This window comes from Eurosta solidaginis, chromosome 5 (assembly GCF_040869045.1).
Source record: "Eurosta solidaginis isolate ZX-2024a chromosome 5, ASM4086904v1, whole genome shotgun sequence".
Taxonomy (NCBI): Eukaryota; Metazoa; Arthropoda; class Insecta; order Diptera; family Tephritidae; genus Eurosta; species Eurosta solidaginis.
Window position 1 is genome coordinate 213,358 of NC_090323.1, and position 26,578 is coordinate 239,935.

Consider the following 26,578-nt stretch of genomic DNA (forward strand, 5'->3'; position numbering starts at 1 on the left):
TATTCTAAACTAATTTTTCTTCGACTTCTGGCTCCCGAAACATAGAAAATTGCTTACTCATAAAAGGGGCGGTGGCACGCCCATTTTTTTAAATTTGGGAATGAAACTTGGGAAATGAAATACAATTGATATAAAGCCCTTTTTTGCAAAGATATAGCTTATTTTGTTCGTCCACGACCCTTTCTTCAAAGCATTCCTTATAGTAAAGGCAACCTCTCTGCCGAATTTTGTTACGATAGGTTTAACGATTTCTGATTAATAATATTTGTAAAATTGATTTTATAACAAGTGGGCGGAAACACGTCCATTTAAAAAAATGTTTTTAATTTTTTATCAGCAGTCTCAGTATCAGTCCACACGTCAAATTTCAACATTCTAGGTGTATTATTTACTAAATAATCAGGTTTTTTGTGTTTTCGAAAATGTTATATATATAAAAAGTGGACGTGGTTATCATCCGATTTCGCTCATTTTCAATACCAATCTATTCTGGGTCCAGATAAGCATGTGTACCAAATTTGGGTATAAAAACTAAACAACACGCCGCAGCACAGAGGTTCGTGTCTCCGCTATTAAGCAAAACTCGTTTTGTAGCGAGTTATTTAACCACTGCCTTCTGCAATAATTGCCGTTAGATGGATCTCTTTGCGCGCCTAGCCTGAAGAGTTACAAACATACAAGTGAAGCTAATATAAGCGTGTTAAAATTGTATAAGCTTAGCTCCTCATGCCAGGTTAGCTCTGAAGTAAAAAGTTAATTTGCAGTTCTGCAAGTGGGCCTAGGCTACAAGAATTTCGTTTTTATGCATATGATTTTGAGTTAAATCTTCCATGATTTTTTTGCGAGCTTTACCTCGCAGCGAGAGCTCAAGCTTCAAGTTTGAGGTTAAGATTTGAGCTAAAGCTTACCTTAAGCTGCAGACATTGGTGCGTTATCGGTAACTGTATCGGTATCCTTATAACCGCTGATTCGACCAACCTTATGGGAATCAATGTAATCGATTATTGGTGCTATCGTAACGCTAAGGTCGTAACCGTATCGTAGCCAACCAATTGGTTTTTGGTTTTTCGCCATATCCATAACCTAAAAATATTTGCGTTGGTGAATTTAATAACTTTTCGTAGATTTTATTCATTGTTTTGGATACATTTTGACTAAAAGACTTATTTTTTGTGGAATATGTTTGTGATTTTTTGCGTTTTCTTCATATTTATGAAATTTTCACGATTTTTAGGTTAAGGCACCATTAATCGATCACAATGTATCGTATAGGGTTACGTTAGGGATACGGCTACAGCGATACGACAAACGGCACCAATGACTCCGCTTTTAAGACTGAAATTCTAAGTTGAAGTCTAAGCTCAGCTTTTGTGCATGATACCCCTTATGTCTGATGACATAAGGACAGAAGAAAGGAGAGATGCGCCATACAACTAAAATTCTTTATAGAATTAAGGCCTGTTACCATAAGCGTTTCGACCAAACGAAATAAACTTTATATAAAGTGCACAGATAAAGTGAATAAAGCCTCAAATATGGTCCAAATTTTTTTGGTGAGCATACCTACATATCGGTATACAGCAAATATGTACATGTGTAGGAAAGCTAAAGAGATCGAAAGTTGGAAAGTAAATAAATTGAAACATTTGCGTTCAAGTGCACTTCACCGATTACATTGGTGAAGAGTAAACGGAAATGCTTGAAGTAGCACCGATACGAATGGTGCCCGATCGTATGCTGAAAAACAACATCATGCCTTGTTAAGCTCGCGCAACTTCTACATTGATCTCTTAAACACTGGATGCCAATAAAATGAGAGGAAACATGCTACGTAGTGGTACCTACCACATACTCATTTGTTATATATTGTGTACGCCATTGATCTCAGTCGTTATTACCAACCAAGTGCAGTATTATTATCTTTGTTTGTTTTGAAAATTTATTCGCTTGCTGCACTTGATGTCATCGCCCTCGACTTGTACAGTGAGACAATACACTTACATTTGTATGTATGCACTTTTAAGCATTGAAGCGTTTTCAAATAAGTTTTTTATGTATAAACATCTTTGCTCGCGGTATGGGGGAATCCTGAATGTGCGCTTAAGGTGTAAAGTGAAGACGTAAGCATAAGCGTAGTCTTTGGAAGTGGCATGTTATATGGGGGATATATGTGGAATGTAAATGTAGGGGTAGTGTGGATATTGGTATACTGTATAGGGTACAGAATGAGCAAGCGTAGGCGGAGTGTTGGTATTGGAATGCCATATGGAGTAATACAGAATGTAGCGTAAGTTTAGTTACTATATTGTTGCGCAATGTGCGAACAATGTACGCGGTCAAGTTGATATGACGAAATAAGAAAAGATATCATGGCAAGGAAGAGAAAAGAATAGAAAAGAAAAGAATACAAGTAAGGAAGGCTAAGTTCGGGTGTAACCGAACATTACATACTCAGCTGAGAGCTTTGGAGACAAAATAAGGGAAAATAACCATGTAGGAAAATGAACCTAGGGTACCCTGGAATGTGTTTGTATGACAGAGGTATCCAATAGAAGGGAGCGGGCCATGGTTCTATAGGTGGACGCCTTTTCGAGAAATCGCCATAAAGGTGGACCAGGGGTTACTCTAGAATGTGTTTGTACGATATGTGTTTCAAATGAAAGGTTTTAATGAGTATTTTAAAGCGAGTGGGCCTTAGTTCTATAGGTGGACGCAAATTTCACAAGGATTGGTAAATTTTTGTTCGACTTATGGCATTAAAAGTAGTCTAGACAAATTAAATGAAAAAGGGCGGAACCACGGCCATTTTGAAATTTTCTTCTATTTTTGTATTTGGTTGCACCATATCATTACTGGAGATGAATGTTGACATAATTTACTTATATACTGTAAAGATATTCAACTTTTTGTTAAAATCTGACTTCTAAAATATTTTTTTTAAAAAGGGACGTGTTCGTCATCCGATTTTGCTAATTTTTCTTTATCACACATATAGTAATAGGAGTAATATTCCTGCCAGATTTCATCATGATATCCTTAAAGAGTGGCAAATTACAGCTTGCAAAACTTTTAAATTACCTTCTTTTAAAAGTGGGCGGTGCCACGCCCATTGTACAAAATTTTACTAATTTTCTATTCTGCGTCATAAGGTCAACCCACCAACCAAGTTTGATCGCTTTATCCGTCTTTGGTAATGAATTATCACACTTTTTCGGTTTTTCGAAATTTTCGATATCGAAAAAGTCGGCGTGGTTATAGTCCGATTTCGTTCATTTTAAATAGCGATCTGAGATGAGTGCAATGCAAAAAATATCAGCCTCACTCAGCTAAAGTGGTAGTGAAGCTGAACAATTTCTCACTAAAATTTAAAATCTGTTAGGGAAATTATTTTCAGCTTCAGCTTAGGTCACAACAATTTTTCTTAACTCATTTGAGTGGAGGCATAGAAAACTTCCATTAACGATATTTTTTGTTTTTCACTCAGCGAGTGGTAGTAGAATGCTAGCACTATCACTATAGTGATAAAAAAAGTAGTGCGCACTCTTAATTTTTCCAATAAAGTGTAATGAAATGTGAAAAATGAAATGCAATCAAAATTTACAACAGCTCGAAATAATTTGTGATCCTACCTCGGCTCGCCGAAGGTTATCGGCACTTGCCGTTCTATTCTGACAAGCCCTATGCATGCGCCAATTCATTCCAAGAATGGATAAGAATACGTTATTAATTTTTGTTGTATTTCATATTTTTTAAATTTGTTGCAAGAACTACAGACAAGAAAAAACTGTCAAGTTCACTATTACTTTGTTTAGTGTATTGATAATAGGATGCGCAGCAAACGAAACGAACGAGAAATGGTAGGTATTTCTCTTCGTTAAAAATCAAAACTAACTGAAATGATATCGTTTCGTTTCGCCAAAATTTCTTGGTTAACATGGAACTTAACGTTACGATGCATCCTTTCTTTCTACCCTAAGTTTTTTGTTAGAGCAAAAACTATTCCTAGAAAACGGAAATCAAATATAAAATTTTAAAACGCAAACAATAGCATATTTTAGCCAAATCTTATGTTGAAATTAGCTACGAATCGGTTGTTTAGAATTAGTACTGACAAATGTAGCTTTTACGTTTTTATTTTTTTCAAATATTAGAAGTTTCGCTGAAATTTTACCTGACTCTCTGTAACAACAAAATGCGGCAATTTTTGTATGTCCCGTACAAACGCGTGCTTATTTTGGAGGTTGTAACGTTGTCAAGTCTTTTAAGCCCACATATCAGTTAATGTTGTTGTATACCACATTTAGTTTTTGCATGCATACAAAATCGCAAATTGCATCGATTACAGAGCCATATAAGAAGCGTAGGTGTTAAGCAAATACATGTTTCCTCCACCTAGAAATAGTAGAGAAACAAAGTCCGCGATCCACAAGAAGAAAAAATCACAGTTTATAACACTTTTTAAGGGCTTTATAAATCTATTTTATTTTTTCTGAGTAAAGGAATAAACCTGCACCTGGCATATGTAATAACGCGTATTTTTTGAATAAATCCTTCTTTGCTGTCTGTTTTCGTATATATGTATTGACAGTATGAAACCATTTTGGAAAAGGTTTTGTACTTTTTATTATTCTATTTAAGTTTGAATGATTAAAGGTTTTTGCTTCAAAACTGTCCCTTTTATACTTTCAGAATTCGATGGTACAACTGTGCTGTGCAGGGTATGCGGTGATAAAGCTTCTGGCTTTCATTATGGCGTACATTCCTGTGAAGGTTGTAAGGTATGTAAATCTTTATTGGTAGTTTTACTAAATATAACACAAGGTTTCATAGCTTTGTCTTCCTGCAGAAACCAATCGTAGTAAATAAAAACGTTTACGTATCATAAAACTTTCAAGCATCATTAGAATGAAACTATGCAAACCCATAATTTTAGTAAAATGGCCCCATGATAGGAGTCGATTATCCTAGTATACACAACTCCCAATTCGTACATATAAGCTTATATGATAGGCTAGTGTGTTGACCATTCCATAACAAGCTCACCAATCACAGATTTCAAGCCCGTTTTTCGCCCTCTTTGGCTATGTTGTAGGTAGGTGCAATCCAAATCTAATTATTTAAACAAAAGATATAGATGAATAAATACAATATTTTAATCACTTTTTTCTTCGTAGTCCACATATTAAAAACGACGATAAATGCAAAAAAGAAATAAATAGAATATATTTTGTGTAAAATCAACCTTGAATATCCTTTAAAAAAAGAGTTATTGCTTCATATTTATAAAACTTTTGATACGCATTTGGTGCTCTCGCCGTAAATATGAATTTTTTAAGCGGGTAGCAGCCGTGAGATCTCTGAATAGTCCTCCTGAAAAATTGTGATTTTGGAGATAACACACTATTGAAGTAAATGTGCGATATGTACGTTATAGCTCATTTAAAAATTCACATCACATCTTATGAGGGTGATGAGATAACCATGGGCTCGTATCGTGTTATACCCCTGCGAATTTCAAGTCAATCGCACCATAAATAAGATTATTTGGAAAAGGTCGGCCTTGACTCACTTACCGGAAGAAATTGTGAAAGCACGCTGCACCCCCTTGAACACACACACAAAATTTTATCAAAATCAGTCCACTCGTTTAGGAGTCGTTCAGTGACAAACACACCTACAGAAGAAATGGTAGATTAAATCTCCTTAGTGTACAAACATTAGTATATGTGACCTGGAATCATGAAACGACCCTGTTGTGCGAAAATACCGTTGTTCACTTTTTGAGTGATTCTTATAGGAAATTTAACGCTCTTTCCAAGGGAACAGACCGCAGTTTTCTATCTTTCTTAGTTTTTCACAAATCGCATTTACAGCAAAATCGGACCACAAATACGCTTTTTTGAAATATTTTGATCCATGCCCCTACCGGATATTTTTTTTCTTATTATTGCATTGTCATCGGGTTCTGAACTATATTCCAAGTTTCAATATTGTAGCTTCTCGGGAAGTTACTTAAATTTTAATTACAAAATTCGTTCACAACAGAGTCAAGCTAAACAAAAACTTTAAACGCGTTTTTCTCGAAAACTTGTTTTCGCACAATATGGTCGTTTCATAATTGCAGGTCACATATATGTACATACAAACATACGTACATCCCACTCAAAGCAAGTTTGCTCGTACACTTCACAGCGAACATACACACGAACTGCATTTTCAGCCTGTGACTTTTGTGTCACATTTTTTAAAATTTCACTCATGAATTTTTCATATCGCGCCTAAAGAAGTATAACTTCAATAAGTGGAGCTAATCATCATATGTACTGAATGAAGACTCGAATCTTATATATGAAATTAATAATTATCTAGCGTGCTCCGCGTAGCACACCAAAGGTCCAGTCCCAGAAGAAGCAGCATCACAAATTTAAAAAAAATTTCAATTAGAAAGAAGTTTCCTGAGCGGGGTCGCCGGTCGGCAGCGGTTTGGCAAACTCTACTAGTGTATTTCTGGCAGGAAAAGATTCATGATGAATATTCATCTACTTTGCTGCTGCCGTTCATTGTCTGTCATGAAAATTCATATGTTTTGCTGCTGCCGTTCATTGTCGGCATACAACATTTAGGTTACCCGCCAATTTTAGGAAAATTTAAAAAGAGCAGGCTGGAAGGGAAGCTGCCTAAATCTCTCCGGAGGAAAATTGCGCAACAGATATAAAAGTCCCATATCAACATAAATCAGCTGTTCTATCAATCAATCATCTATCAATAAAAACTTATATGCGCTTGCGCTGCCATCTGGCGAATGCTAGCAACTGCCGGCAATGCAGTGTTAGTTCTAAGTTCTAATCAAATATTCACAATAGTGCCATAGTTCTTTGTGTGCTCACAATCGTTTATTTTTAACTAATTATTTTAATAAAATATAGCTAAACAAAAACGCTATGACCGCTAATGCCCAAAGCTCGCTAATAGCACGAATCTCCCTTTTTACAACCAAAACTTTATTTATAGATTTGAATTCCAAATAAGATCGAAAAAGGGACCTGCACATAAAAACAGCTCTTAGAAATGATATATAAGATAATACTCCTTATAGTAATGCCTTATTAAAGGCTTAAATACGGTACAGATAATCCGTATTCCTATGGTGAATAAAAATAAAAAATAAGTGTTGCCCTAACTGTAGTCAATCAATTTTGGTAATATTTTTAATGATGCGATTTATTTGAAAACTGGTACGTTGGTAAATTTTTTACTAGGTTAATGCTTTTGATACTTTTTTCTGGTGGAATGCATCTGCGATTTGATTGAAATTTGTTACTTAAGTCCTTTTTCGCCTATACTACTTTTAGAAAAATTTGTTTTGACCTACCTGATAGAAAAAATTCTTGTTGTATTTTTGTTGCGAGACCAAGAAGGAAAGAAGCAGGGTCGGGGCGGGGACAGATAGCCACTCCTGCCCTATATCAAAGGATGAATGTGGAGATGGATGGTGGTATGGAGAAAGATAGGAAGAGAACATAGGAGAGAGAATGGTAGAGGGGAATGACGAGGAAAGCTCGAAGAAGAGGTAAATAGAAAGCGATAAGAGAGTGATGGGAATAGGGATGTTAAAAAGCATAAGCAGATGAACGAGATGGGAGGGGGAAGAGCGATATGTAAAAGGCGGAGAGAGAGTAAGAATGAGAGGAATGGAGAAGGAGGGCGATAGAGAGGTGTTGGAAGAGAGAGGGATATAATGTTAAAGCTAGGGAAAGGAAGAAAGGGGAAGTGAGAGCAACAACTAGTAATTTATATCGGACACTGACAATTACAAATTGCCATATAAATATTTAAAGTTATGTATTTACCAGAGTCTTTTTTATGAATAGTTTAACGATTTTTCGATGTTCTCCAACGAAAACTTGGTTTTTTGGATCACGCTAATGCTTATAAGCTTTATGAATAGGCAAAAAATTAAAATCGGCAAAGACTAGTTTAAATACTTATTGTCAAGCGATTCATAATTCGTTTATGCTCAAACTTTTGGAGTTCAAGGTTAAATTTTGTGCTCGAATATTATTGTCAACACACATGCACACACCTGCGCATGTGTATGTAAACGCGTATCCCTATTTGTTTTGTTTTTTATATATCGTTTTTTGAAGCAATGAGCCTTAAAGTCCCGTCACATAAACCATTTTTCATATAGATGCGTTAAACACAATCTTATGCATTATTAGTAGATTGCACGTATTGTTATGGAGAACGACAGATCGAGCGCCACTAACGCCATCTGACTTGAAAAAGTAGCTATCTTCCAAATTTTGTTGCAAGCAAAGCATTCGACGAAGAATTTGACATTTGATTTGGCTAAAGGTGCTTTCACATTTTGCAAGTGAGATTATTTTTCCCACTTGTTGGTACTTTTCTAGAAAATTTTCACAGTTAAAAACTACAATTTAACAAATTAATAGAACACAAAATATGTTAGGAAGTATTTTTCTTGTATAGTGAGAGTGTTTATACAGTGCTTCGCGAAATTTTGTATGTGAACGGGCTAGGCGAAATAAACTTCAATTGCCAAATCTTAAGTTCATTTATGATGTATATTGAAAAGTTTTCTGCTTCAGTACCGCTATCGTACTGCTATTTTTCCACTCCCCACTCAACTGTTAGTGTTGCAAAATGGTACCAAAGAGACCCAGCCTGCATAGAAACTTGTTTTTTTATATTTTTTTTAGCATTATATATAAAAATATTTGTGAAACCTTTACCGATTTCTTTTTTGTATTGAATACGAGTGATGTTATGTTATTGCCATACAGATAGAATTTTCCGCATATTACTATTGGAATTCCTACAAGTGAAAAACCTTTCTACTCCTTTCTATACCTTTAAAAAAATTGAGAGAATGGAAAAATGTTTTGTTTTTTGCTCGCGGTTAATATGCTGAAGTGTTGTGTTTCAAACCAACTTTTGTTTTAAATGTGTATATAGAAAATCAGACTACATATAAATATTCCTTTATAAAATCTAATATATAGATATAATATGATCAGCCAGTTAAGCAAACATTTTAAAATATGTAGATAATTCAACATATGTATATACCAGTAGTCTTCAAAAATGTTAGAAAAACACTATTGAGAAAATGATTTAATTAATCGAACAGCGATTTAACAGATGATCCAGGCTGTTTACTATTGTGAACGTTTTTTTTTAAACAATCGCCACTTGTATGAATTCACAATGAATATAAAAGTGCAAGTGAAATAAAGCAACTAAAGCAAATATAAAAAATAGTTCAAATTGCATTAGTAACGAGTAAACCAGGCTAGACGTTTTATGAAACCTTAAGTAACCATAGAAAAGGGATCGATTTTCTTAATAGATATTTTCTTCATTCCATCTGAAAGATCTGAATAGATCGTGAGTAAAGCGGTAAATCTACTACAAATATCGTAGTGAAGTCCTAACCATGCTCGGGATATATATTACCAGCAAAAAATGTGAACCTTTTGTAAAGCTTGTTTCATATGGCTATGAGGCTTGTGGCGTTAGGCCTTAATTCTATAAGTAATATCGGTTGGTTGGCGTATTCTTTATAGTACTTCTTTTTTCTGTACTAATGCATCAGGCATAAGGTTTATCTGAAAGATAACTCTATGTATAAGGCTTATAGCCCATATCAAATAAGGCTTACATAAAAAAAATAAATAAATGTAAGGCGCGATAACCTCCGAAGAGATCTAAGGCCGAGCTTCTCTTCCAATTTACGTCCTGCTCCTCTTGATTTTTCCCTACAAATTGGCCGGACGGGACCTACATGTTTTATGCCGACTGCGAACGGCATCTGCAAGGCAGATGAGTTTTCACTGAGAGCTTTTCATGGCAGAAATACAATCGGAGCGCTTGCCAGACACTGCCGAGGGGCGACCCCGCTTAGAAAAATTTTCTTCTAATTGAAAAATCTTATTTCTAAAATTTTGATGTTGCTTTGCCCGGGAGTTGAACCCAGGGCATACGGTGTTTTAAGCCATTAGGTAAAATATAACAACCTTATTGCGAAGCTCATGCACCAAATAAAAAAGGCTCAGCTAAGAACCTACTATAAGACACTACTTGCTGTATTATACCCTTTTATATAAGATTTAAAAATCAACTCGAAATAGGGCTCACATAAGCAGTTATACTAGGAAACATTGATAATACATTATTGTCAAGCATCTTTCAAAAGAACGATCAAGCGTCTTACATTCAACTATCTTATAATTTTCATCAACTTAAAATAAAGCTCCAAATCCAGTTTCCTTAAAAATATTACGATAATTTATCGAGGTTTTATTTATCATATATCCCGCTTAGGCAACGTTTATCTTTTATTTTTATTTACCTTAGAGGTAAGGTTTATTTGCAGTGTGAATGAGCCCTAAATCAGGCGTTATTATAAGGCTGACGGCAGAGCGCTCGCTATAAGCTAGGCTGGAAGCGACTTTTATTTTTATATATTTTACAAGCTTGAAACGCTTCTGGCTTTCTGACAACTTTTAGAATTTTCCATAAGAAGCAATTTACAGAGCTTTCTATCTTTATATTATAGCAACGCTTCTCGCTTCCGCTCTGTCGTCAGCCTAAGGCGTATGATGTACTTTATTTACCTTATTCTAAACTTTATCTGTCAGGAGTGGCACCCATATTCCTTCTTGCTTACAACCATCATTCCAGTTTTTGCTGGGTTCTTTCTACGCACATACGGTGTAAGAAGCTGCAAGGTTGAAGGGATTTAATTTTAACACACATTCAGCTACATATTATGTAGAGCATGAGGTATTGAACAGGTTTCTAAGTATTTGGTGATTATAGTTAAGTTTCGTTCTCTTCTTTCCACACACAATGTGCCGTCATATACATATGTAAATGGTGAAGTAATCATGTGAGTGACTTAAAGCGAGAGACCTTCATTGTGTCTGTTGACCTTTGTTTACTAGTTTTGCGAATGAACTTCCTCTATGGAATAAATTTAACTTGTTTTGGCTTACTGAAAATTCTACCTGTATACAACATGCGCAAATGTTGTTTTTGTAGTTTATATATACATATATGTACATACATACATACATGCATACTTACACACTATAAATTACCTAAAAGAGTTCCTACAGTTTTTTGCAAATATTTGGCTACATACATTTGTTTATCGAAACTTCGTTTAGGTAATTTTAGCCTCAATCAAACAACTTATGCATGAACTCAGTAATTTCGACGTACAGAATCAGCCTTAAGAAAATAATTAAATACTTATGCCTTTTTATACTCAGCGTGCTTTGCACACAGAGATATTAACTTCGATTGGATAACGGTTGGTACAGGTATAAAGGAATCGATATAGATATAGACTTCCATATATGAAAATCATCAGTGTCAAAAAAAATTTGATTGAGGCATGTCCGTCTGTCCGTTAACACGATAACTTGAGTAAATATTGAGATATATTCACCAAATTTGGTACACGAGCTTATCTGGATCCAGAATAGATTGGTATTGAAAATGACCGAAATCGGGTGATAACCACGCCCACTTTTTATATATATAACATTTTGAAAAACACAAAAAACCTGATTATTTAGTAAATAATACACCTAGAATGTTGAAATTTGACGTGTGGACTGATATTGAGATTCTTGATAAAAATTTGAAAAAATTTTTTTAAATGGGCGTGGCACCGCCCTCTTAAGAAAAAATCAATTTTACAAATATTATTAATCATAAATCAAATTTCGTTAAACCTATCGTAGCAAAATTCGGCAGAGAGGTTGCCTTTACTATAAGGAATGCTTTGAAGAAAAATTGACGAAATCGGTTAAGGACCACTTTTATATAAAAGATTTTTAAAAGGGTCGTGGACGAATAAAATAAGCTATATCTTTGCAAAAAAGAGCTTTATATCAATGGTATTTCATTTCCCAAGTGGATTTATAACAATAAAAAGGAAAAACTTCACAATTTAAAAAATGGGCGTGGCACCGCCCCTTTTATGACTAAGCAATTCTCTATGTTTCGGGAGCCATAACTCGAAAAAAATTACCATATCGTAATGAAATTGTGTACACATATTTTCCTTATAGCAGAAAATATTTCTATTAAAAATGGACGGGATCGGTTAAAGACAGCGGCAACTTAGATATAAAACAAGCAAAGAAGGCTAAGTTCGGGTGTAACCGAACATTACGTACTCAGCTGAGAGCTTTGGAGACAAAATAAGGGAAAATCACAATGTAGGAAAATGAACCTAGGGTAAATCTGGAATGTGTTTGTATGACATAGGTATCAAATGGAAGGTATTAAAGAGTATTTTAAAAGGGAGTGGGCCATAGTTCTATAGGTGGACGCCATTTCGGGATATCGCAATAAAGGTGGACCAGGGGTGACTCTAGAATTTGTTTGTACGATATGGGTATCAAATGAAAGGTGTTAATGATTCTTTAAAAGGGAGTGGGCCATAGTTCTATAGGTGGACGCCATTTCGGGATATCGCCATAAAGGTTGGCCAGGGGTGACTCTAGAATCTGTTTGTACGATATGGTTATCAAATGAAAGGTGTTAATGAGTATTTTAAAAGGGAGTCGACCTTAGTTCTATAGGTGGACGCCCTTTCGAGATATCGCCATAAAGGTGGACCAGGGGTAACTCTAGAATTTGTTAGTACGATATGGGTATCGAATGAAAGGTGGTAATGAGTATTTTAAAAGGGAGTGGGCCTTAGTTCTATAGGTGGACGCCTTTTCGAGATATCGCCATAAAGGTGGACCAGGGGTGACTCTAAAATGTGTTTGTACGATACGGGTATCAAATGAAAGGTGTTAAAGAGTATTTTAAAAGGACGTTGGCCTTAGTTCTATAGGTGGATGCCTTTTCGAGATATCACCACAAAGGTGGACCAGGGGCGACTCTAGAATTTGTTTGTACGATATAGGTATCAAATGAAAGGTTTTAATGAGTATTTTAAAAGGGAGTGGGCCTTAGTTCTACAGGTGGGCGCCTTTTCGAGATATCGCCATAAAGGTGGACCAGGGGTGACTCTAGAATTTGTTTGTACGATATGGGTATCAAATGAAAGGTGTTAATGAGTACTTTAAAAGGGAGTGGTGGTAGTTATATATGTGAAGGCGTTTTCGAAATATTGACCAAAATGTGGACCAGGGTGACACAGAACATCATCTGACGGGTACCGCTAATTTATTTATATATGTAATACCACGAACAGTATTCCTGCCAAGATTTCAAGGGTTTTTTATTTCGCCCTGCAGAAATTTTTCATTTTCTTCTGCTTAATATGGTGGGTGTCACATCCATTTTGCAAAGTTTTTTTCTAAAGTTATATTTTGCGTCAATAAACCAATCCAATTACCATCTTTCATCCCTTTTTTAGTATTTGGTATAGAACTATGGAATTTGGGCGTGGTCATAGTCGTATTTCGCCTATTTTTAATACCAAGATAAAGTGAGTTCAGATAAGTACGTGAACTAAGTTTAGTAAAGATATATCGATTTTTGCCCAAGTTATCGTGTTAACGACCGAGCGGAAGGACAGACGGTCGACTATGTATAAAAACTGGGCGTGGCTTCAACCAATTTCGCCTTTTTTCACAGGAAACAGTTAACGTCATAAAATCTATGTCCCTACCAAATATCAAAAGGATTGGTAAATTTTTGTTCGACTTATGGCATTAAAAGTATCCTAGACAAATTAAATGAAAAAGGGCGGATCCACGCTCATTTTGAAATTTTCTTTTATTTTTGCATTTTATTGCACCATATCATTACTGGAGTCGAATGTTGACATAATTTACTTATATAATGTAAAGATATTAAATTTTTTGTTAAAATTTGACTTAAACAAATTTTTTAAGCATACATATAGTAATAGGAGTAACGTTCCTGCCAAATTTCATCATGATATCTTCAACGACTGCCAAATTACAGCTTGCAAAACTTTTAAATTACCTTATTTTAAAAGTGGGCGGTGCCACGCCCATTGTCCAAAATTTTACTAATTTTCTATTCTGCGTCATAAGCTCAACTCACCTACCAAGTTTCATCGCTTTATCCGTCTTTGGTAGTGAATTATCGCACTTTTTCGGTTTTTCGTAATTTTCGATATCGAAAAAGTGGGCGTGGTTATAGTCCGATATCGTTCATTTTAAATAGCGATCTGAGATGAGTTCCCAGGAACCTACATACCAAATTTCATCAAGATACCTCAAAATTTACTCAAGTTATCGTGTTAACGGACATACGGACGGACGGACGGACGGGCGGACGGACATGGCTCAATCAAATTTTTTTTCGAATCTGATGATTTTGATACATGGAAGTCTATATCTATCTCGATTCCTTTATACCTGTACAACCAACCGTTAGCCAATCAAAGTTAATATACTCTGTGAGCTCTGCTCAACTGAGTATAACAAGTTTAAAAGTTTCGTAGACTAGAATAATAAGCTATAACTTAGCAAAAAATAGTTTTGAATCAATGATATTTCAATTATAAAGTTTTATTGAAAAAAAATGGGGAGACATTTTTTTTTAAACAGGCGGTGCACCGTGTTATGTAGAAAAGTAATTTATCTGAAATGAAATGTACAATAGAAGCTCACGCTGAGTATATAATGTTCGGTTACACCCGAACTTAGACACCTTTACTTGTTTCTTTTCCATCTGTATGAGTTAAACGGGGGTTGCCCTTATTGCTTTTAAATGTATGAAAACATTTATTTGAAGCAATTCTTTTCCGGAAAAACGTTACCCTCTTTTTGCACTCTTAAATTTTATCTTTTTAACTAGGTTACTTAGCTCTCGCAAAATGGCTGAATTTGTAAATAATGGTGCCCCTTTTCTGATCCAAATTGAAATTTTTTTAATTAAATTAACACACAAATGCAGAAAACGCCATTAGTTTTAAACAAATCAATACCAAACTAATTTGCTGGTGCCACATTTTTTGCCACAACTTTTGTAGTAAGTTTAGTCACACACCAAAACCTTGTACCAGCTGCAGAATTTAACCGCTCTGGAAAAATATTCTATAGAAGTGTGCAATTATTGGCGTATACTGACGAAATTGACATCATCTTGAACACCCGCGCCGTAAGTTCTGCTTACTCCAAACTGGAAAAAAAGTGGAAAGGATGTGTTTGAGGGTGACTGAGGACAAACCGAAGTACCTGCTGTCATCAATCAAAGAGTCGTTTTGGCAACCACGTCACTGTTAGCAGCCATAGCTTCGAAAGAGTAAAAGACTTCGTTTATTTGGGAACCAGCATTAACACAAACAACAACGTCAATCTCGAAGCACAGCGAATTGTCACTATTGCCATCAAATGCTACTTTAGACTGAGTCTGCAATTGATGCTATAAGGTGACGAAGCATGGGAGTGTTCGAAAGAAAAGTACTCCGAGAGATTTATGGGTCTCTATGCGTCGCGACGCATATTATTATTATTTTTTGAACTCCTCATAAGGTAAGTGTTTAAACCCGAGGGGCACACTTTTAACTTCTTTTACTCAATAAGTACATCGCGATACGCTTTAGGGTACATTTTTTTCAACTTATCTACGTATCACGGGTGCCATTTTGGTCCATTTGCGCCAAAAATGCTCCCTTCCTACCTCATTTGGTCCGCTGGTCCCTCTTTTCAATTTTGATCCTTTTTAGGTTGTAGCCATGATTAGTACTTTTCTTTCCTTTTCACTGAGGCAAAAATTCGAAATTCTGCTCACTAAATTTGCCACACATATATTTTCAACGTGTACAACGTTTCAAACAAAAAGTAACACCTTTATAAATGTTTACAAACAAATTCTATGCAAATATTTTGAAAGCGTTACTTCTCGTTTGGAATGTCGATATTTAAATCTTTCTCACCCAGCTCAAAGCAACTCAAGGAATTCCAGGACTATTGTGGTGCAAAGCCACGAAAGATACTTGAATATTGGGATTAAAAGGGTTGATAAGAGCAATACCAAGCTCTACAACTTCAAAGCTCCCCTTGTCAACGTCACCTACGCGAGCGGAATCCTGTTACAAATATGAATGTATCATAACACGTTTAGCAGGCGAGGTTCTGGCGACTCCAAGTTCCTCATGGAACTAGGGGTGGGGGGCGGGATGGCCTAAAAAGTTTAATGTGGTCATATTTATTATTCTTGCGGTGGTCGGGCTAGTACCTTTATGTGCTTCCTTACCGGAACGTACCGGATCTGTATCCGACAAAGGACCATCAACATCGATAACACTCCCCAAAACCTTCGGGGAGTGCCTTTATCGTTGATACAACAACAACATACTTGAAAACTAAGTATCTTGGCACAACAAATATTTAAACTGGAAGTAGGACAGAAAATTTTTTTTGAAAGCGATAATTTTATAAATGTTGAACGAATTGCAATTAAAAAATATATTTTTATACCCAGCTGTACTTGTACACTTAGCATTATAACTTTGATTGGATAACGGTTGGTTGTACAGGTATAAAGGAATCGAGATAGATATAGACTTCCATCTATCAAAATCATCAGTATCGAAAAAGAATTTAATTGAGTCATGTCCGTCCGTCCGTTTGTCCGTCTGTTCGTTAACACGATAACTTGAGTAAATATGGAGATATCTTCACCAAATTTGGTACACGAGCTTATCTGGATCCAGAATAGGTTCGTTTTGAAAATGAGCGAAATCGGATGACAACCACGCCCACTTTTTATATATATAACATTTTGGAAAACACAAAAAACCTGATTATTTAGTAAATAATACACCTAGAATGTTGAAATTTGACGTGTGGACAGATATTGAGACTCTTGATAAAAGATTTAAAAAATTTGTTAAAATAGGCGTGGCACCGCCCACTTGTGATAAAATAAATTTTACAAATATTATTAATCATAAATCAAAATTCGTTAAACCTATCGTAACAAAATTTGGCAGAGAGGTTGCCTTTACTATAAGGAATGCTTGGAAGAAAAATTAACGAAATCGGTTAAGGACCAGGCACACTTTTATATAAAAGATTTTGAAAAGGGTCGTGGACGAATAAAATAAGCTATATCTTTGCAAAAAAGAGCTTAATATCAATGTCAGTTCATTTCCCAAATGGAGTTATAACAATAACGCCCCGATTCTAGTGTGGTAACAATATTCTTCACCGCGGTAACGAAATCATGTGGCAACTTTTACACCCTTTTGGTATTCTACCAGCGAAAGTATTCGGATAATTTTTTACCCACAAATGTAGGTGGTTACATCGAAATAACCACACAACAGCTGTTGTTAAGAAAAAGGCAAAACTGAAAAATAAAGAATTGTATGCGAAAATAAGTAAAGATAATAGTAACAAGTAAGGAAGGTTAAGTTCGGGTGTAACCGAACATTACATACTCAGTTGAGAGCTATGGTGACAACATAAGGGAAAATAACCATGTAGGAAAATGAACCGGGGATACCCTGGAATGTGTTTGTATGACATGTGTATCAAATGAAAGGCATTAAAGAGTATTTTATGAGGGAGTGGGTCATAGTTCTATAGGTGGACGCCATTTAGGGATATCGCCATAAAGGTGGATCAGGGTTGACTAGAATTTGTTTATACGATATGGGTATCAAATGAAAGGTGTTAATGAGTATTTTAAAAGAGAGTAATCCTTAGTTCCATAGGTGGACGCCGTATCGAGATATCTCCATAAAGGTGGACCAGGGGTGACCCTAGAATTTGTTTGTACAATATGGGTATCAAAAGAAAGGTGTTAATGAGTATTTTAAAAGGGAGTGATCCTTAGTTCTATAGGTGGACGCCGTTTCGAGATATCGCCATAAAGGTGGACGAGGGGTGACCCTAGAATTTGTTTGTACGATATGGGTATCAAATTAAAGGTATTGTCACGGATATTAACATCACTAAGTTATACCATCACTAAGGCGATGCCAAGGCCACGATAAGCAGTATTTACGTCAATAATCAAATCATGTATACACATATATAAGGCAGCCGAAAGATGTCACACACAGATGCATTTACTTATACGCCTATGTATGCGCGAGAGACTGTAAACTACAAACATTCACATCAATAATTCAATCATTATGTATCTACATAAACGAATAAATAATTGCGTCTACACATATGTACGTATACGAGCAGCGGAGCGGCAATGCACAAACACATGCATATATCTTATCTGAGTTGTCACAAGAGAGAGCAATAATTTGTGCACGTAGTTGTGGCTGGCGATTTTGTAGCCGAAACAACTAGTAAGTTCTGGAAATCGAAGAGCCTAGAAGTATGCAGCGTAAACTATAAAAGCGGGGCAAGCGAGTAAGAAGTAATTCAGTTTGATTTGAGTTGTCAAGCAGTTTGATTAAGACGATATCTAGCGAGCAATAGTAGTGTTTCATTGAGCTATCAATCAGTGTGGTTATTAAGCAAGCTATTCGTTGCACAGTTTGTTATTGTGAAGTACTTTAATAAAGGCCATTTTGCATTATTACAAATTGGAGTTATTTATTCAACAGTTTAGTGATTCGAACTTAGCAGAGGATTGCAAATAAGAGGATTTGCAAGCAAATTCGCTACAATTGGTGTCAGAAGAGGAATTGTTGAATAAATTCCAGAGGACAACAAGGACATGGCAAAGTTCAGTGAATTGAAGATCCAGCAAATAAAGAAGGAGTTGGAGAGCCGCGGATTGAATACAAGCGGCGTTAAACTTGAACTTCAGGCACGGCTACGAGAGGCAATGGAAGCAGAAGGAATTTATGTGGAAGAGTATGTCTTTCATCTTGATGGCGAGGAGACAACAAAAATTGATGAGAAAAACGAAACATCGCAGACGGTTACCAGCACAGACTTGAACATGATTTTAGCTGCAATATCTGCTCAAACATCGACAGTGTCATCTCAACTGGAAGAGCAGAAGACATATATGGCATCACAACTACAATCGCAGGAGACAATTTTAACATCCAAGATGGAAGCACAAGAGGCACGTATAACAGAAATGTCATCACAAATATCCACAAATATGTCATCACAGCTGGAAGAACAAAAGACATATATGGCAACCCAACTGAAAGAACAAGAGACACGCATAACAGTACAACTAGAAGCACAAGAGGCGCGTATATCATCAAAAATCGAAGCGCGCATGGACGAAAAAATAATGCAGTTTGAAGAAAAATTCGAGGCAGAGGTGGATGCGTTGAGAGGTCGTATACAGGAATTGCAACTTAATCGGCCGGCTGCTTCAGCGAGTAATACAAAGGTAAAAACTCCATCTTTTGACGGTTGTGTTCCTTTCCAGGTCTTCAAGCTACAGTTTGAGAAGACCGCAGCAGTGAACAACTGGAATGCGGAAGATAAAGTTGCTGCATTGTTCGTGGCATTGAAGGGGCCAGCAGCGGAAATCCTACAGACGATTCCCGAAGGAGAGCGGAACAATTATGAAGCATTGATGGCTGCTGTAGAGCGACGTTATGGAAGCGAGCATAGAAAACAGATATTCCAAATTGAGTTGCAAAACCGCTACCAAAAAGCAAATGAGACATTGCAGGAGTTTGCTTCAGATGTTGAAAGGTTGGCTCATCTCGCAAATGCGGACGCACCCGTGGAATACACCGAGAGGGTAAAAATCCAGAGTTTTATAAATGGCGTACGAGACGTGGAAACGAAGCGAGCTACATACGCGAACCCAAAACTGACATTTGCTGAAACGGTATCACATGCATTGACTCAGGAAACTGCCTCCCTATTGAGTAAACCAGCATATAAAGCACGCCGTGTGGAAGTAGAAAGGCCAGAGTGGATAGACGCAATATTGGAGGCGCTGAAAGGATCGCAAAAGCGGAGTGAAAAAGTCATCAAATGCTTCAAATGCGGGGAGTCCGGTCACATTGCACGTCATTGCGATCTTGGTCCTAATAGTTCCAACAATGTGGGTGGCCGTAAACGTAAAGCTGGAGGAGATGAGCAAGAGCGAGAAAGAGGTAGAGATCGAGAGCTAGATCCAGCTATTGAATGCCCTGTGATATCTGTGTTGCAAATTGGTAGAAAATCGAGCAGTCTTACCGTCAGAGGGAATGTCGATGGCAAGGAGCGTGTACTGACTATAGATACGGGCGCATCTCATTCCTTGATTCGATCTGAATTAGTCAACAGGAGAGTAAACCCGTTACCTGGAGCAAGGTTGCGTACTGTCACAGGCGAGTATAACCAAGTCCAGGGAGAAGTGATATGTGAAGTACTGATTGGGAAGGTCATGGTTTTACACAAATTCGTTGTGGCGGAGATCGTTGATGAAGTCATATTGGGAGTGGACTTCTTGGTTGACCATGACATCAAGATCGATATGCTGAAAAGGGTGATGCATTATGAGAACCAAGATGTGCCACTTAACTTCAGTTTGGAAAAAGGGTTCAGCAGTAAGCGAGTGCTGGTGGAGAAGACTCGACAAAGGCCACGAAAGTCAAAAGGAAAGGTTGATGGATCGAATGTGCCAAATAAAGCGAAATTAAAAGTACTTGCGAGAAAAAGACCGGCATCGACAAACCCTAATGGATGCACTAAAATGACTGAACGAATTTTTCAGAAAGAATGCAAGGATGGTTTCAAGCCAGCGCGCACTTCTGTTGGGAAACGTCGGAACGATACTGAGTATGTGAAGCCAATCCGTCAAGAGCAAGCTCTACAAAGTAGTTCTTCATTGGTCAAGCAACAGAGTGCGAGAGAACGATCCAGAATAATGAGTAGTAAGATGGAACACAGGTACGACAAGGAAAATAATTCCGAAGGTTTCCGGGAGGGAGATTTGGTACTGCTAAACAACCCTCACCGGCGGAAAGGTGTTCCAGCCAAATTTTGGTGCATTTGGAAAGGCCCGTACAAGGTTGTGAAGAAGATCAGTAATTCCATCTACCGCATACAAACTATTGGGAAACCAAGAAATAGAAAGGTGGTTCATTTGGAGATGCTAGCGGCGTTTAGATCGAGAGATTTGTCTGATCGGGACGACCAGACTTAGGTGGAGGGCAGTGTCACGGATATTAACATCACTAAGTTATACCATCACTAAGGCGATGCCAAGGCCACGATAAGCAGTATTTACGTCAATAATCAAATCATGTATACACATATATAAGGCAGCCGAAAGATGTCACACACAGATGCATTTACTTATACGCCTATGTATGCGCGGGAGACTGTAAACTACAAACATTCACATCAATAATTCAATCATTATGTATCTACATAAACGAATAAATAATTGCGTCTACACATATGTACGTATACGAGCAGCGGAGCGGCAATGCACAAACACATGCATATATCTTATCTGAGTTGCCACAAGGGAGAGCAATAATTTGTGCACGTAGTTGTGGCTGGCGATTTTGTAGCCGAAACAACTAGTAAGTTCTGGAAATCGAAGAGCCTAGAAGTATGCAGCGTAAACTATAAAAGCGGGGCAAGCGAGTAAGAAGTAATTCAGTTTGATTTGAGTTGTCAAGCAGTTTGATTAAGACGATATCTAGCGAGCAATAGCAGTGTTTCATTGAGCTATCAATCAGTGTTGTTATTAAGCAAGCTATTCGTTGCACAGTTTGTTATTGTGAAGTACTTTAATAAAGGCCATTTTGCATTATTACAAATTGGAGTTATTTATTCAACAGTTTAGTGATTCGAACTTAGCAGAGGATTGCAAATAAGAGGATTTGCAAGCAAATTCGTTACAGTATTAATGAGGGTTTTAAAAGGGAGTGGTGGTAGTTGTATAGGTGGTCGCCTTTTCGAGATATCGCCATAAAGGTGGACCAGGGGTGATTCTAGAATGCGTTTGTACAATATGGGTATCAAGCGAAAGGTGTTAATGAGTATTTTAAAAGGGAGTGGGCCTTCGTTCTTTAGGTGGACGCCTTTTCAAGCTATCGCAATAAAGGTGGACCAGGGGTGACTATAGACTTTGTTTGTACGATGTGGGTATCAAATAAAAGGTATTAATGAGAGTTTTAAAAGGGAGTGGTGGTAGTTGTATATGTGAAGGCGTTTTCCAGATATCGACCAAAATGTGGAACAGGGTGACCCAGAACATTATCTGTTGGATACCGCTAATTTATTTATATATGTAATACCTGCCAAGTTTTCAAGGGTTTTTTATTTCGCCCTGCAGAACTTTTTCATTTTCTTCTACTTAATATGGTAGGTGTCACACTCATTTTACAAAATTTTTTCTAAAGTTTTTTTTTGCGTCAATAAACTAATCCAATTACCATGTTTCATTCCTTTTTTCGTATTTGGTATAGAATTATAGCATTTTTTTCATTTTTCGTAATTTTCGATATCGGTCATAGTCGGATTTCGTTCATTTTTTATACCAAGATAAAGTGAGTTGAGATACGTACGTGAACTAAGTTCAGTAAAGATATGTCGATTTTTGCCCAAGTTATCGTGTTAACGGCCATGCGGAAGGACAGACGGACGACTGTGTATAAAAACTGTGCGTGGCTTCAACCGAGTTCGCCATAAAATCTATGTCCCTACCAAATATCAAATGGATTGGTAAATTTTTGTTCGACTTATGGCATTAAAAGTATCCTAGACAAATTAAATGAAAAAGGGCGGAGCCACGCCCATTTTGAAATGTTCTTTTATTTTTGTATTTTGTTTCACCATATCATTACTGGAGTTGAATGTTGACATAATTTACTTATATACTGTAAAGATATTAAATTTTTACTTTAAAAAAATTTTTTTTTAAAGTGGGCGTGGTCCTTCTCCGATGTTGCTAATTTTTATTAAGCGTACATATAGTAATAGGAGTAACGTTCCTGCCAAATTTCATCATGATATCTTCAACAACTGCCAAATTACAGCTTGCAAAACTTTTAAATTACCTTCTTTTAAAAGTGAGCGGTGCCACGCCCATTGTCCAAAATTTTACTTATTCTGCGTCATAAGTTCAACTCACCTACCAAGTTTCATCGCTTTATCTGTCTTTGGTAATGAAGTATCGCACTTTTTCGGTTTTTCGAAATTTTCGATATCGAAAAAGTGGGCGTGGTTATAGTCCGATATCGTTCATTTTAAATAGCGATCTGAGATGAGTGCTCAGGACCCTACATACCAAATTTCATCAAGAGACCTCAAAATTTACTCAAGTTATCGTGTTAACGGCGTCCGTCCGACCGTGACCGGACATGGCTCAGTCAAATTTTTTTTCGATGCTGATGATTTTGATATATGGAAGTCTATATCTATCTCGATTCCTTTATACCTGTACAACCAACCGTTGTCCAATCAAACTTAATATACTCTGTGAGCTCTGCTCAACTGAGTATAAAAAAGTGTTGCCTATTGCTATACATATTTGTTTACATTATGTACATTCACAGATTAAATTACAATATACCTATGTAGAAACCTCGTTAACCTCGTATCTAGAAGCGAGACATTTTCTGTAAAGCGAACACGGTTGCCACACCATGTTTTCATTTGGGACCAAAATTCATCGAAAAAAAGGACCAAATTTTTGTTTTATTTTATTAGTATAAAATACAAAATTTTAGGATGTTTCCATATGAAATTTTACTAAACATAGTGAAGACTTTCCTCTAATTCGAGCTGAACAAACAAATATATGTGCATGCAACCAAAAATGGTACTATATTTTGACATAGGATATGTTATGTCTTTCACCAACCAAACATTGTGAACCTAGTTTTGGTCACAAAGCTCTTGGTTCTAGCATTATGTTGTTGATTGCAATGAAATAAAATGTATAGTGCAGTTAGGTTTTAGTAAGAAACGGTTCAAAATTTGCGTTCTGGTGTTGCCGAACTATGTATGTGGAAAACTCAGTAAATCATAAATGTAACTAGGCAATTTTGTTCGTGTTATTTTTATAGATGCTTACTTTTTCCCTTAACGTTTAAACTTCATATCAGAGCCTAGATTCAGTAAGTGTGAGTTTTGATCCCAGGCCTCAGGGGTTCTGCTAGCACCTACGGGAATAATTTAATACAAAACATTTCTTCCGAAATCAAATCTCTTCCTTCTGTCTTCGAGTTAAAATATTTCTTGTGCCAAGATACTTAGTTTTCAATTACCTTGCGTGGCTTAGCACCACAATAGTCCTGGAATTCCTTGAACAGTTGTTGTTGTTGTAGTGATGAGGTTGCTCCCCGAAGGCTTTTGGGAGTGTTATCGATGTAATGGTCCTTTGCCAGATACAGATCCGGCACGCTCCGGTAACACAGCACCATTTATATGGCCACATTAAACCTTCAGGCCATCATAACTCCCCCACCCCCAAGTTCCATGAGGAGCCTGGGTCGCCAGAGCCTCGTCTGTTAGTGAAACAGGATTCGCCGCGGGTAGGTGAGGTTGACCATTCGGTTTGGAGAAGCTGTATATTGCGCTGGCAACCTGAAGGGTTGCGCTACACAGCCCCTTGAATCTGGTATTTTAGTCGCCTCTTACGACAGGCATACCTACCGCGGGTATATTCTGACCCCCTAACCCGCTGGGGGCTGGATGAGAAAGATTTAAATATCAACGTGCCAAACGAGAAGTAATGCATAGAATTTCTTTGTATAAGTTTTGAAAGTGTTAGGCTCACGGCAGAGTCCTCGCTATAAGCTATGCTAGGCGAGAAGCAATTTTTATTTTCATATATTTTACATAGTGTTGTATAACCGATCGAAATATCTAGCCGTTATTAATATTATTATAAAACAAGAGTTTTTTTTTGATTAGTCGGTTATTTCATCAACAATTAACGACAGTGTGTTTGCCAACACTTTTCTTTTTAATGCCTGGCATAAATTGTATCTTAGGTGAAATGTTATTGTTCTGGTACATTTTATTGACTGAGCAATTTTTTATGGTGATTGTTCCATTGAAGTAAATTCAAAATTATATGGGGGCTAACGAAGGTGTTGCGAATTTTTGGGCAATATTGTGAATTTTTACCTGAGTGAAAAGAAAGAAAAGTACCAATCGTGGCTACTGCCTAGGATAGGATAGGATAGGTTAGGTGGTAGCTGCCCTGATAAGGATAGCTCACTTGGACAACACGAAGGTCCGTTGTAATACCACATACACCAAAAATAACGATGACTTAGATCAAGCTACTTAGAGAATCGTTGGGTAGCAACGATAAAGCTCCGAATGATACCGATCTCAACTTTGGATAAATCCTCGGGAGATCCAAGTGAGTCGCGTCCAATGTACTTTCGCCTAGTTCTGGCTAAAGCTGGGCAATCAAGCATAAAGTGATTTGGTGATTCCACCTCATCATCCTCCATACAGCTGCAGCAGGGTGGAGTTTCCAGTATATTGAGACGTACCGCATGGATACCCATGGGACAGTGCCCTGTCAAAACCCAATGACTATTGATAGGTGAGCCTTAGTGAACCCAATTATTTCATCAGACCTCCTGCCATCCACTTTCGGCCAGAAATATATTGCTACCCTGCAAGACGTGGTGTCCGCCCAACGTTTGCTGAGCTGACTCGAGGCCAGGCTATGGAGGAGCAATCCACAGGTGGCCAGCGGGATCCCGAAATCTTTTCCGCCATCTTCATCCGGTTCAGTTGTAGCGGATCTCCCGCTTGACAGTTACCTGGGATATCACTATGGCCCGGGACCCAGATAATCTTAATTGTAAAATAATTCGATGCAATCGCAAGCGAGGTCAGGCACTCCCAGACCACCCTCGATTGCACTGTAGTTCAGCTCAAGGCCTTGATAGCCGCTTGGCTATCAGAGTAGATGTTAAATTCCCTAACCGTAGTAGCACTGGATAGCATTCCATCCACCGCATCCATAATCGCAGCAACTTCCGCTTGGAATACACTGCAGTGATCAGCCAACTTAAACTTGCGGCTTAAATTTAGCTCTTAACAAAAGACCCCCCCCACCAACCTTTCCATCCAGCTTCGACCCATCCGTGAATAAGTTAACCGGTCCCATGCCCCAGGCAATTCCTCTTCCCCACTCCTCTCTCTCTGGAATGACTGGGGTGAAGGTTGTATAGGGAGCAGTTATCGGCATACAATAGTCCGTTCTGTCCGGGATAAAGTCGAAACTGGTAAGAAGGCTAGAGTGTCCGCGGTCAGAAAGTCCATATCCCATATCACGAAGCCTGACCAACGACCTTGCCGCGGCCGCCTTTCCCGCAATATCTACTGGGTATATGTTCAGCATGACGTTCAGTGCCAAGGTAGGTGTTGTTCTGAGAGCGCCACTGATACCGATCAGCGCCGTCAGTTGCACTGACACTAACATTTTGCAGGTGCTCGCCGTGTCCAGTGCTTTCCACCAGACCAGCACCCCATATAGCAGAATCGGTTTGACCACCATCTCATAAAGCCAGTGTACTACTCTTGGCGAGAGTCCCCATCTCTTTCCGATAGCCCCTCTGCAGCAGTATAAGGCAATGGCGGCCTTCCTGGCCCGATCTTCCACATTGGGTCTCCAGGACAGTTTCTTGTCCAAAATAATCCCCATGTATTTAACCCTATCAGAAAGTACCAACGGTACCCCTCCAATC

General features: G+C 37.5%; 1 protein-coding gene across 9 annotated transcripts in view; it reads left to right on the forward strand.

The window, feature by feature from the left end:
• Eip75B (Ecdysone-induced protein 75B) overlaps window positions 1–26,578 on the forward strand; it is a 228,651-nt gene that overhangs the window by 122,775 nt on the left and 79,298 nt on the right. For all 9 annotated transcript variants that reach the window (XM_067786864.1, XM_067786863.1, XM_067786859.1 and 6 more), the window contains one exon: window positions 4,690–4,778. In XM_067786864.1, coding sequence (XP_067642965.1) covers window positions 4,690–4,778 — 89 coding nt within the window. The remainder of the gene's footprint in view (window positions 1–4,689; window positions 4,779–26,578) is intronic.